Source organism: Leptopilina boulardi, unplaced genomic scaffold, assembly GCF_019393585.1.
Source record: "Leptopilina boulardi isolate dan_hultmark-lab unplaced genomic scaffold, ZJU_Lbou_2.1 LbouV2_72, whole genome shotgun sequence".
NCBI lineage: Eukaryota > Metazoa > Arthropoda > Insecta > Hymenoptera > Figitidae > Leptopilina > Leptopilina boulardi.
In genome coordinates, this window is record NW_026138019.1 from 849,515 (window position 1) to 862,834 (window position 13,320).

Genomic DNA, 13,320 nt, shown 5'->3' on the forward strand with positions numbered 1-13,320 from the left:
ATTATTATATTTGTTAAAAGAAAAATGTGTTCCTTTTGTTTTTGGAATTAATATATTAGTTTCAAGAATTAAATTTTTCATGAATAGTATTGTGTTTGTTCGCTTACAAATAATGTGTTCATGAAACAAGACAAAGGAATCTCTCTTTCTCTTTTGTTCTTTCATTCCATGTTCACTTTTTTCCCCGGATGTCTTTCTCTAAAAGACAGGAAATTGAGATTGTGGATCCGAACACCTCAATCCGTACAGATGAGATCTCGTAAATATTGGAAAATTGGAAATCAGTTAGCCTTAGGTCTCAACGACTCTGAAAGAGCGAGAGAACATTTCAGACTAGATGGAACAACAAAAATGTAAATGATGTACAATTTTTTTCAATTTTCAGAATCTCAAAAAAAAAAAAAAACTTTTCAATCAATTATAACAAATACTGTTTTTTTTATGTTATACATTTTTATTTTATATTTTTGTTTATTATTCATTGTTTCGTAATATTTATTTCGTTATTGATTTTAAAAATTATTATTATTATTGAGTAAAAATTAATGACGTGATTATTATTCTGTTTACATATATATATATTGCATTGGGATTAATAGAAAGCAGAAAAGAGAATTATCATTATTATTGGATGAAACAAAATAAAAGTGTAAAGAAATAAGAGGGCTTACTATTATTGTTTGGGGGAGGAGAATAAACGCTCTTAGATTTATACTCGGCTTCTATTGAGACAAGAACGTTTATATTCGAAGAATAGAAGTGCACATTGAATTTGATCATGAATCGCACTTTTCCCAGTTTGAACGTGAGCACAACTCTTACTCTCTTTTTGCCTCATTCTACATCCATTCTTTTCTAGAATGATATTGTCGGAATAAAGGAACAAGAGAAATTTCACCTCCCTACTCTAGAATCGAAATTGGATGTTAACACGCGACCTTGTGTCGTTCGCGATTTGTAAAAAAAAAAAAAAAAGGACTCGAGAAAGTTAATCGACTGTACTATAACCAATTTTCACTTTTTAATTTACCTGAACTGTTATTTCTGTAATTTTTATTTAAATTATTTCAATAGGAAAAGTAAATCAGATTATAGTATTGGTATGGTAAATATTACAATAATAGTATAGTAGTAGTAACGGTAAATAAACAGATTCTGTAATTACAAGTTTTCGTTTTATTAAAAAAAAAAAAAAAAATCATTAATTTACTTCTCGTTTAGACAAAATTGAATGTTTTCTATCCGTTTACTTTCTGGTTTTTTTTTTTGGAATTCCAATTTAGGCTACCGGTATTTACTTTGAAAGATGTGAAACTATCCAGTGGACGAAGTGATAGAAAAGAAAATTTGCAAACCTCTGATAGAGAGGGATCTCAGTCGAGGGAAATGGCAGTCACGATGTGTTGGATGAACTGATTGTCGGGAAAATAGTCCGAGAATACTTGTCTAGAATAATATCAGGCGGAGAGAATTTTTCTCAATATATTATAAATCTTTTTCTCTGACTCAAAATTTAAATTAAAATTATATTTTTTTAATTGTTTTAAAAATTTAGAAATTTTTTTAAATTGAAAAAAATGATAAACCAAATAATTACAATCTCTGATGATGAGAGAGAGAGAGAGACTCGCGCACTATTATAAATAATTAATTTATGATTAATAGATCCGAGGTTCATGTTTAGAGTATATAGCAAGTTTCCATAGTCAAACATGCGATTAATCAAGTTTTTCGAATACACCCGTTAGATCAAGCGTGACATGTAAACGCATATAAGCTCCGCGTTGGCAGTGACGTTAGCAGATAATGCAATCTCGTCATCGCTATGGTCATGCTTGTCTCAGGTAATAACGATTATTATTTTACATTCTCTCATTTCCTTCAGTGACAAATGATGATATAAATTGTCATTTCTCACGTGCCTTCAATTTTTTCACCCTACAAATATTAAATTATTAAATATTTTTTTAATTTCAGTTTGTTAGCTTTTTTTTGACATAGATTTCTGAATTACCGACCGATGGAAAACAGATGGCGCTGTGATAGTTGTCACAATTCTAACTACACATTTTTTTTTTTATTATTTTATAATAGAAAAACATTGAAAACAGTTGATAAATGCTAATATTCAAAATTGGATGTTCTTTTATTTGAAAGTTGTGAATTGTGTAAAGAAAGTCATGGCATTAATGGGTCAACGAAGTCAGCACATTAGATGGAAAAGAGGATTTTCTCTAGAAGGTTTTTGTCTCGAGCTTATTTTTCGAATGCAAATGTCTGGAATAATCCATATTTTATGTCGAGACGATACCAGGGACGTCGTCGGCTCAAGGAAAGTTTATTTGCAAAGTTTTCGACTTTGGCGGTATGCTCCGGTGTGAAAAAAGAAAAGAACAAGCTCCCTCTCTCTCTCTCTCTCTCGCCTAGGCTTTAAGCGTGATCGAAGTTACTCTCGCGCGCACGGCCTTAAACCAAAAAGGTTCCACCAGAAACCATATATAAATATCTTGTGTGAGCGGTTGAAAGTTCCATTTTCTGTCGTCGACATAAGCTATATATATAACTCAAGTTCATTAACTTTCTTTTTTTTTTCATTTTTTATTCTCATTTTTTTTTTTATATTTCTTATTATAGTGTGGTTTTTTCGAATTTTATTTGCAAAGAATTTCATTTATTAAAATCAATGAAGCTTTTAAATCAAGGTGGTCAATCTATATGGTTGAACATTATTCATCACAAATTTGCTTTGGACTCGTGCCATGATTTCTCGTTTCAAATACATTCAAGTAAATGATCCACAGTCCACTGGATAAGAACACATGTGACAGCGAAACTGTTTTCGTTTCTTGTACATGTGAACTTTATATATAGAACATTGTGTCCTGTATTTTCGCCTTCTCAAACTATACCGAAGCCTAACGAATTTCAAAAGAAATTTATTTGTTACAAAAAACATATTTGGAAAAATCTAAATATTTCAAGTACAATATATTTTTGAGAGAACAAAAATAGATGAAAATTTCATTGGACCAAATTTTTCATTAAATTAAATATTTAAATATTATTAAATAATTTCGTCGATCAACATTTATTTTCATTTGCTTAGGGTCTTCATTTTCTTATTAATGAAATATCGTGTTCAATTTTGTATGATGCCTGCAATAACGACGATGTATTTTCTTTCAATTCGGGCCAGATTGAATGGCACGTTTATAAGTCGACTTGAATTGAGAAGCAGGTTTGAGGGAAAATTGATTTTGTAAAAACATAAATCTCACTCGAGAGATTCGCAATTTATTATTAGTGTAGAAAATATATTCATTGAAAAAAAAAAAAAAAAAAAAATTATGCATTCTTTGATAGAAATATAGGTTGAATATAGAAAAAAAGTGAAATCGATAATTGTAACGTTAATTAGCTGTCCCTTGAAGGCTAGTTTGTTTTTTTTTGTTTGTTCTCGTTATTCTCCTAATGATAACTCTTTTTTTGTAATCTAAGTTGAATTAATGAATTCAAACAATGATTGTCAAAATAAAAAAAAAAAAAAAAAAAATTGAGAGAATATGCCAGAGGAAAAAATGTCTAGTTGAAATTAATTGATTATTGCACTCGTTTGGTTACTCTCATGGACCAATTATTTTACAAGTCGCTTCTCTTTTATATCACAACGAAGCAGTGAAAAATAGAAAATATAAAATTCTGAGCTGGTGAATCTTTTATTTTCAGTGTGATCACTGATAAGAATTACAAGAGGTAAAATTTTTTTTTTTTAGAATTTTCTAATTCTAGATTAGTTTGATGTAAAAAAAAGTTTATTGAACCAAGATTTATTTTTGTAACGATAAATGAAAAAGTTTTTTCGTGAAATTAAATCTTTCTTGTTACTTTTTTTAAAAAAAAAAAAGAATTCGTAACATTATCTTTTAGTGCATGCGCAAATTGCAAGAAATGTGAAAGTTAACATCGTGTGGAGTTAATTCACTGGTAGGATAAGTACTGCTAATTAAGCTATTAGTAGTCGCGTTGGGACTAATTAAAGGACAGAAAAAAGCTAGAATATATATTTTTTGCTGTCAAAAAAAAAAGTCTCCTTTCAAACCTTGGAATGTTGCTAAAAGTAACGAAAAAGAAAAAATGCACCGAGATAATGGAAAAGGGTGCGACAACGAAGTTATCGAAAATTTCTCATTTAAATTTAACGTATATAGAAAAAAAAAGAAAATTCAGTTTCGCTGTGAAAAAATTTTAACAAAAAGATTCTCTGTATTTTCATTATATTAAATATTTTATTTTTATAAAAAATTATATATTTAACATTTTCAATGGTAAATAAAAAAAGGAAACTTTTTTTTACTCCAGAAAATGAGAGTTATATTTGGAAATGTGAAAATGAAATTGGAAAATGGATAATAAAGAGAGAAATCCAGAAAGTGATGATTAATCGAGAATAAGCCCTGAGAATCGCAGGTGGCAAAGGAGATAATCGCCTCTCTCGCTGACTCCTTTTCGTTCGCGTCAGAAATTAACGTTTACCGTCTGACACGAACTGTGTGGCATCGACCCATATCGCAATTGGGTTGGTAATTACCAGCAATTATTTTCGTACATCGTTTGGCCTATACGCAGCGCGTAATTGCGAATTCAAAATATATATAACCACTTGCTATATATATATACATATATATGGGGGTTTTCGCGAATGTAATTTTCACTCCCTCTTTGGGGGCTTTTGAACTTGCGTCGTATATGGGAGGTCGCATCGACTTCGAACCTGCCTGGCAGCCATTCAAATTCCCTAGAATTTTTCGCTGTAAATTTAGTGTATTTCGATGCGCATTACACGCGATATATGAGACAATAACTGGAATAAAAAAAAAAACGGTTCTAGAGCTTTGCTGATATTTTACGAAATCCATGTGCGTGTATTGGAATAAACGAGTAGTATAAATTATTTTTTTTTTTCATATCGAGCAAATAAACGACCAGGAACATTTTTCAAATTCATTCAACGCTATGAAAATAGAGGGGAATTCATATTATTCGAGCAATTATGTACTTATGATAAATAAATTGAAATTATTTTTCTCGTATTTTTTCTTTACTGAAAATATTTAAAAATTTAATATTTACTAAATTAATTATAAAAAAGAAAAATCTTTTTTTTTTTCAAAAAAGTAAAAAGTTTATAAATGTCATATGAATACAAAAAAAAACTTGTGTAGAAAGATAGCGAGAATGTTTTTTGTGTGTAATTTAACAAACAGAGATTTACAGAATTACCCTGCCAGTTCATCATAAAAGCTTTATTGGTACACTGTAAAAAATTTTTCTTGTAATATTACCACTTTCTACGTAGGTCCAAAATCTTACCTACTGTGAAAGTAGCATAAGTACGCATAAAACAGTATAGCAGTCTCTAGACAAGAGGAATTTTATTTTTAGAATATGTAAATTTACATCCTAGTATAAAAGTATACAACACAAGGTAATTTTCCCTTATACAGTCAGATTCTGAAGAATTTTCCAATGAATCTTGATTCGTCGAACAATAAACACGGAAATCTTTCTCTTTTTAAAGATGTACAACCCCATGACATAACCTCAAACTAAAAAGTTATTTCAAACAACAAATAAAATATAATTAAAATTGATGCCAACAAATTTCGAAAGATTCAGTTGTACATTTTTCAAAAAAAATTATTTTTAACCAAAAATTGATGTTAAATAATAATTAATTAACATTTTGTGTTTTTTCTTAAAACCTACCTACGAATCGTAATTTTTATCTAATTTTTATAAACAATAGCTCATTTTGCTCTTTGAAAGATTCTCTACAATTTTGTTTGTTGAATTTTGTTAAAAATATTTTGTTTAAAAGTTATGCAATAAATAAATTTTTTATTTTTTATATTTTTTAAACAAAATATTATTTAACAAAGCTAACAAACAAAATTGTAGAGAATCTTTCAAAGAGCAAAAAATGAGCCATTGTTTATAAAAATTAGATAAAAATTACGATTCGTAGGTAGGTTTTAAGAAAAAACACAAAATGTTAATTAATTATTATTTAACATCAATTTTTGGTTAAAAATATTTTTTTTTTGAAAAATGTACAACTGAATCTTTTCAAATTTGCGTTGGCATCAATTTTAATTATATTTTATTTGTTGTTTAAAATAACTTTTTAGTTTGAAGTTATGTCATGGAGTTGTACATCCTTAATATGCTACTTTTCAAAATTTTAAATACGTATTTCTAACACTGTATAAACTAATTGTTAAAATGCGATTTTACAATAACTTTAATCTATATATTTGGAGGTTATGTTCGCGCACTGAAAAAACAATTTGATTTACTTAAGACGAAACGTTTTTAATAACACTAAATTTGAATCACAATTAAAGAACAACGATTGGACAACAATTACAAATAGAACACAAAATTTCGTCAATGATAAAACGCGCATTTCAGCAAATTTTAGCCTTTAGCGGTTAGATTTTAAATACAGGTTTGCGCATGCGCTTTAGTTGCAATTCAATTCACGGGAAACACGTGATCGTTTTAATACGCACGCGCAGAACAGATTCAAAATTATATTTTGTAATTAATATTATGGAATGATTTAAACATATGAATAAATTATAAACAGTTTTATATAAGCTGGAAAATATAATAAACAAATGGACAGGTAACATTAATTAATATTACTTCAATTTTTAAGTGTTTTTTTAAATTGAAAATTTGTCATTGTATTAGGCGCATGCGCATCACTCCGATGAAAAAGGAAGTCTGTCTGTATCCGTTCATTATCGTTTCTGTGAAATTTACGAAAAGTTCTTGTGTCCGTTTTGCTCGAAAAAATATCTGAAAGTGCTGTGATATGGTGACTTATTTATATCGACTATAATAAAATAATATTGGCTTTTATAGAACAATCAATTAAAAGTAATTGTAATTCTAGCATTTACAGAAGAAAACCACGTATAAGGATACGTATTTCTTCTCCACTTAAAAAGGGCTGTCCATGTGCCTGCCGGCTTTGCCGTTTGGAATCGAAACATTTGATTGTCGATTATTCTTCTTTGTTCTAAAATAAACCGTAATTCATCTCTTGTCCTGTTCCGTTGGCTTATTTATCTACATCAGCCACGCACTAAAATGGTAAGTGTCCTTTATACAAATGTTTACTAAAATGATTAAATTACTCGATAATAGTAGGTTATAGAGTCGGGCAAGTTTCTTAAACATTAGCTTTAGCAGTGAATTATCAAAAATTAATGTCAAAATTTTAAAGCATTGTCTTTGTAAGTTACTTGCGTCTTTAAGGTTAGGTTGTCTTATTTTTGTTTAGGGTGGTGAAAAAACTCATCATTTATTGTGAATAAAATAATAAAGAAATTAGATAACTTTTTAAATAAATTTGTACTTAAAGGTTAGTTATTTTCAACCCAAAGTCTAATAATTGTTTTGATGTATGAGTGTTGTATAAATAAAAAAGATCGGTGTCACAAAAAAATCACAAGATCTGCCATGAAAAATATTATGATAAAAAAAAAGAATTTAGAATTTTCGTCACTTTTAATATTCTGTTAATTATGATAAACAACCTCTTACGTCCAAGTATTATTTTAAAAATGGAGATAATAAAACGAAAACTTCTTTTATTTATTTATCTTAATTAGCAAGTGAATTAAAAATCTGATTATTCAGCTAAAAGAACTTGAAATAAATATATTTCTCATGTTTGTTACAACAGAAGTCATTATGAAAGTAAATATCTCTATATCGTCTATTGCTTATATATTTTTTTCAGCGTTTTAATCCTTGTAACAATTAAAATTTTGTGCAACAATTTTTTTAAAAATTAGCAGTTTTTAAAGATTATATTAAAAAAAATATCTCAATACCGAAATTTCATCAACAAATATATAAACTTTTATGAAATACATGTGAATTTAAAAAATTTTATTTCTTATTGCAAAATTCTGTACTTTTTTTATGAACAAATATAGTTATTTTATTGCTCCAAATCGAAAAATACATTTTTCTCTTGATATTAACAATTCTTGTGCACTCAAGATAAAGTATAAATAAAAAATTTTTAGTAATATTTAATTTTGAGAGAATGAAAAGAGAAAAATAACCCGGTTTTTTCAACAAATCGGTCGGAGAAAGTTATTTCATTCGAAAAACAAAAGCGATTAGTTTATGCTTTAATAATATACTGATTTTTTCAGACCCTTTGGTTGAAAAGATCAAGTTATTTTCGAACAAAAACTCTTGTTATTTACTTAAAAATAAAGATTACTAAATTTTTTTTTCACATACTTCATCTTCAGTGTTTAAGGATTTTTAATATCAACGAAAAAATGTATTTTTCGATTTGAAACAAAAAAAGTAGACTACACAGGAATTCAGTAGAATAGAAATTTGATCTAAGTTTTGGGAAATATTCATACATGCTGTATTTCTTTATCAAAGTAGTTTTTTGGATGAATTACTTGTAAAATATTAATATTAATTTTATATTATTTAAACATTAAACATGTAGTATTACAAAATCTGATGAATAAAATATATTAGCAAAAATGTTTTATAAACTTTAAATTATTAGATATACTATTATTAAAATTCGTTATATGTAATGTAATTTCTTTGCAAGATAAAATTTTTTAATATCAGGGATGTCATACAATTGTCAGAGAAAATGCAATGATACTTTTTGTGGCTACCCTGTCAAACAATTACATGTTATTTTTGTGAAAAGAAAAACATAAATTATTGATATTTTTTACAGAAGAAAAAGTATAAGCGATTAAGGCCGATTAGTGGCACTGATTCCGATGATTCCTTCGAATCATCAAATTTGCTTCAAACAGAATCTTCAAGTAAAGAAATGCACAACGAATCAAAAGATAAAGACGGGAGATTAATCAATTTGGAATTATCTGTTGATTTAAATGACGAAACACCACAATCATTTAAAACAGTCGCTGCAAAAATGGGCAGTGCAGAACAGGTGCAGCGTTCTCTGGAGCCGACTCATTGCTTGAAATCCATCAAGGTAACAATATATGATTTTATTAACTTTTAAACGGAATGGAAGAAAATTTGCTTAACGAAATATCAATTTTCAGATTCATAAAACCAAGAAAAATAGGACAAAAAGCGACAGTGCATCAAACAGTTCTTCTTCAGCAGAATGTATCGACTCTGATAATTCGTCTACTCCGATAGCTGTTACGAAATCAGCGACTTCAAAAAATCAAAAAAGAAAAGCTTTAAAATCATCACCTCCTTTGCCAAACGTTACTGTTAAAAGTGGAGAACAGAACGGAAAAAGTGTTTTAAGCAGCGGAAATAAAAAGGACACAGTCGTGCCAGGTTCGTCGATCCCGGCGGCGCAAGAACCAATAGCACCTAAGATAAGGAAGTCCCGAAAAATTTCCAAGAAGGAAAAGCAAGAAGAAAGCTTCGCAAGTTTACGAGATCGTGACGTAACTGCTGCTATTATTGCTAGTCCTAGTGCTGATGTTGATTTAAATAACGAAACACCAAAATCAAGGAAAACCGTCGCTGCAAAAATGGACAGTGCAGAACAAGTGCAGCGTTCTCTGGAGCCGACTCATTGCTTGAAATCCATCAAGGTAACAATACATATGTTTTTATTAACTTTTCAACACAATGAAAAACAATTTGCTTTACAGAATATTCATTTTTAGATTCACGAAACCAAGAAGAATAGGACAAAAAGCGACAGTGTATTGAATAGTTCTTCATCGGGATGCAGCGACTCGGATAATTTGTCTCCTCCGTTAGCTGTTACGAAATCAGCGACTTCAAAAAATCAAAAAAGAAAAAGGAAAGCGTTAAAATCATCACTCCCCTTGCCAAGCGTTGCTGTTAAAAGTGGAGAAAAGAAGGAAAACAGTGTTTCCAAAAATGAAAATGAAATGGACACAGCTGTGCCAGGTTCGTCTGTTCTGCCGCCACAAAATCGAATAGCAACTAAGAAGAGGAAGGGTCGAATAATTGTCAAGGAAAAAAAACAAGAATGCTTTACAAGGTACATGTCGTTAAATTCAATTTTACGAGAAGATGACGTTGTTAATGCTGCAACTAGTGCTAACAATGACAAGGATAAAAATTTCATGAAAACATTAATCGAAGAAGACGTGAAACTTACGAGTAGAATGAAGATTCTGACAGCCATTTTTACTAATTTTATTATGAATAAACCCGATTGCAAACTTGCAAAAGAGTATGCAATTTACGGTTTTAATCACTATAAAATTATGAATTGTTTCAAAAAGAGAAGCGCAAATAGTTACACGACATGTAAGAACGACGATCCCGAATTATACGAATTGTTTGAGGAATTCAAACGAGAAATGATAGACGAGGAAGATGAAATTGATCCCGATCAATTCAAGAAATTTCAAGACATCAATGAAAAAGAAAATAAGACGTGGAGTAGTAAAGAAGAAGAGATCAAGGCGTATAACGAATTTAGAATTGAAAAATTAATGAGCATTGATTGTAAATACAAGACGAATACTCTTAAACAGGCGGCGAAAGAAATGGATGCAAATCTTCGTGATCATTTATATACACAGACACCAAAAATGCTTAAAAAATATTTAAATTTCAAGGAGTTTGGTGTTGCGGTAAAAGAGGAAATTATTAAAGAGAATAGTGATTTCAAGAAGAAAAATGCAGAAAAGGATGTAGCAGGTGATAAAAAAAGAACAGAGAAGAATGCAAGAAGAATTGCAAATTACAAAAAAAAGAAAGCGAAAAGAAAGCAAGAAAATGACGAATTTAACAATGAAAATAAAGAACCAAATGCAGACGAATTAATAGAAGCTCGTAAAAATCAGAAAAAAAATGCTCGCGACATTGCAAGTGACGCATATACGAAAACAACATGCAAAAATCGAGAAGCAAAAAGAGAAAGAAACTTGAACAAAAAGGATGACGAGAAGAATAGAAGTGAAGAAGAAAAGAAGAGAAATCAAGACAAAAGAATACAAGAGAGGGATGCAAAAATAAAAAAGAGAAAAGAAAATAACGGAAAACAAGAAAAAAAGTTTATATTCAAAAAAAATAATAAACAAGAGTCCTGGACTAATGCGGAAATAGAGAAAAAGAAGAAAAATGTAGAAGACTTGCTGTCCAAATTACTTGTGTACAATGAGTGTGAAGATGAAAAAATGTACACTTATCTAGAAGAAATAAAGGAAGAAACAAAAGAGTTTAATAAAATTCGTTTAGAGAGGAAGAAGATGAAAGAAGAAAAAATACGACGAAGAAAAAAATGAGGAAAAGGAAGAAGAAGAAACAGAAAAAGAGGAAGAAGAGGTTGAAATTTTAGATTTCACAGATTTAGATTTGATATGGAAATGTCCAAAATTTTTACCCCTACTTATGAGACTTCAAAAAGATTTAGTTGAAGGAGGAGCAAAAGGATTCGTACTTTTTTCGATGAGACGATTTGGGGTGCAGCATCTCACATATACTGCAACTATTTTGGAATTAGATGTCCTTCCCTACTTGAATGCAAATAAACAACAGAAAAAAGTAAATGAGATAAAACAAAAATTAAATGAACAAGATAAAAAAGATGTTGAAAACGCTAAACAAGACAAAAGTAAAAAGAAGCCAACAAAAATAGAAAAGAAAGCGGCAACCTTGCAAAGGAAATTCAATAAACTGGGAGTATTGTGGAATGAAATTTTCGATTTGAATAAAATTAATAAAATTAAGAACAAAAATAAACGTGAATCGAGTATACCACGATGTATACAGACGGATGGTGTGAAGGTTTCTTTAATTTATGATTTGAAAAAGGAAAAGGAACAAGATGCCAAGAAAGCAGTACCGTCAAATGTGAAGAAGAAGCAATTAAAGAAATATCATTATACACGAATGGTGGGCCTCGATCCAGGATGCAAAGCAATGATGGCTGGAGCTGTGCGTCATGGAAATCCTGAAATTGAGAGAGATTCAAGAACAAAAGTATCTACCAAAACACAGCATACGCCCATCTATGTAAATGCAAAAAGTTTTCGCTTTCGTGCTGGCGAGTATCGTCGAAGAAAGAATCTGCAAAAATACTCAAGAGGAATAGAAAAAAGATTTAACAACTTCCTACAGAAAAACACAAAATATAATGATGTTAACAAGAAAAATCCCCGAAAATATCTAATACTTGCCAAATTTAATCTAAAACAATATGAATTAAAGCAAGATGAATTGGAGAGAAGGTGTTTTAGACATTTGAGATTTAATAAACTCATAATGGTCCAAAGGGAAGTGGACAGACTTACGAATTTTATCATGGGCGACAATGTGAGAGAGCAACCGTGTTTAGTTTCAATCGGGACAACACAAATTGCTCCATTTATAAAAGGCCACGTGAAAACTCCACTCAAGAAGATCGAGAATCGACTGCGTGAACGGTCCAAACAAGTAGGAGAAGAGAGGCTCAAGATTATCGACACCTATGAAGCGTTTACGACAAAAATATGCAGCTCGTGTAACGAGGAACATATTGTCTCAAAGTCCCCAAAGAGGTATGCATTTTGTAAAAAATGTCATGTTATATGGAACAGAGACATCAACGCCGGAATCAATATTTTGAATATTGCCCTGATTAATGAAAATATATTGGAGAGAGGAGACATTCCCAACGCCAAAGTCTTCACGGGCATACAAAAAATGAAGCGTAAAGGACATGTGATCCAGAAGCAGCCGCAATAGCGGCATACAGAAAGTAAGTACTACTTTTTTTACAGTGTATCGTATTTTGCTATCGGAAATTTTTTTTTTTTAATTTTTTTGAATAATTAATTTAAAAAGAGATTTTATTATATTCAGAAAAATAATAATGCTAAAAAATCAGACCCAAAATTATTTATTATTTTTTCCACTTATAAAATTACAAATTTCAGAAAGTCCGATAGAATATTTATTTGCAATACTGATTTAATATTATACAAAATTTCAGAAACTCTTAATAATAATTTATTTTTACTGATTACAATTTTTTGTATTGTACATTATAAAGTAATTTTGTCACTTTCAAAGAGGGTCCACTTTCTTACCTACTTGGAAACTCACAAAAAAGCAATTTAATCTTGTACTATTACAACGTTTTGTTCTTTTTCCACTACGAAAGTTGTAAAGTTACAAGTTCGATTGTATTTTTAAATTTAAAAAGTATATTAATATCTTTCTGAAAATAGTAAAATTACATAAATTTTAAAATATAGTTTTACTATTTCAAAATGTAAAATTTTTTTATTTTTTACAGTGTAG

The 13,320-nt window shown here is 29.5% G+C and overlaps 1 protein-coding gene across 1 annotated transcript; it reads left to right on the forward strand.

Moving 5' to 3' along the window:
• Positions 1-9,001: 9,001 nt before the first annotated feature.
• LOC127290607 (titin homolog) lies at positions 9,002-12,762 on the forward strand. Its single transcript, XM_051319302.1, has 4 exons — positions 9,002-9,064; positions 9,138-9,647; positions 9,723-11,042; positions 11,329-12,762. Exons 1-4 carry the CDS (start codon positions 9,002-9,004, stop codon positions 12,760-12,762), a joined length of 3,327 nt encoding a protein of 1,108 aa, XP_051175259.1.
• Positions 12,763-13,320: the final 558 nt, after the last annotated feature.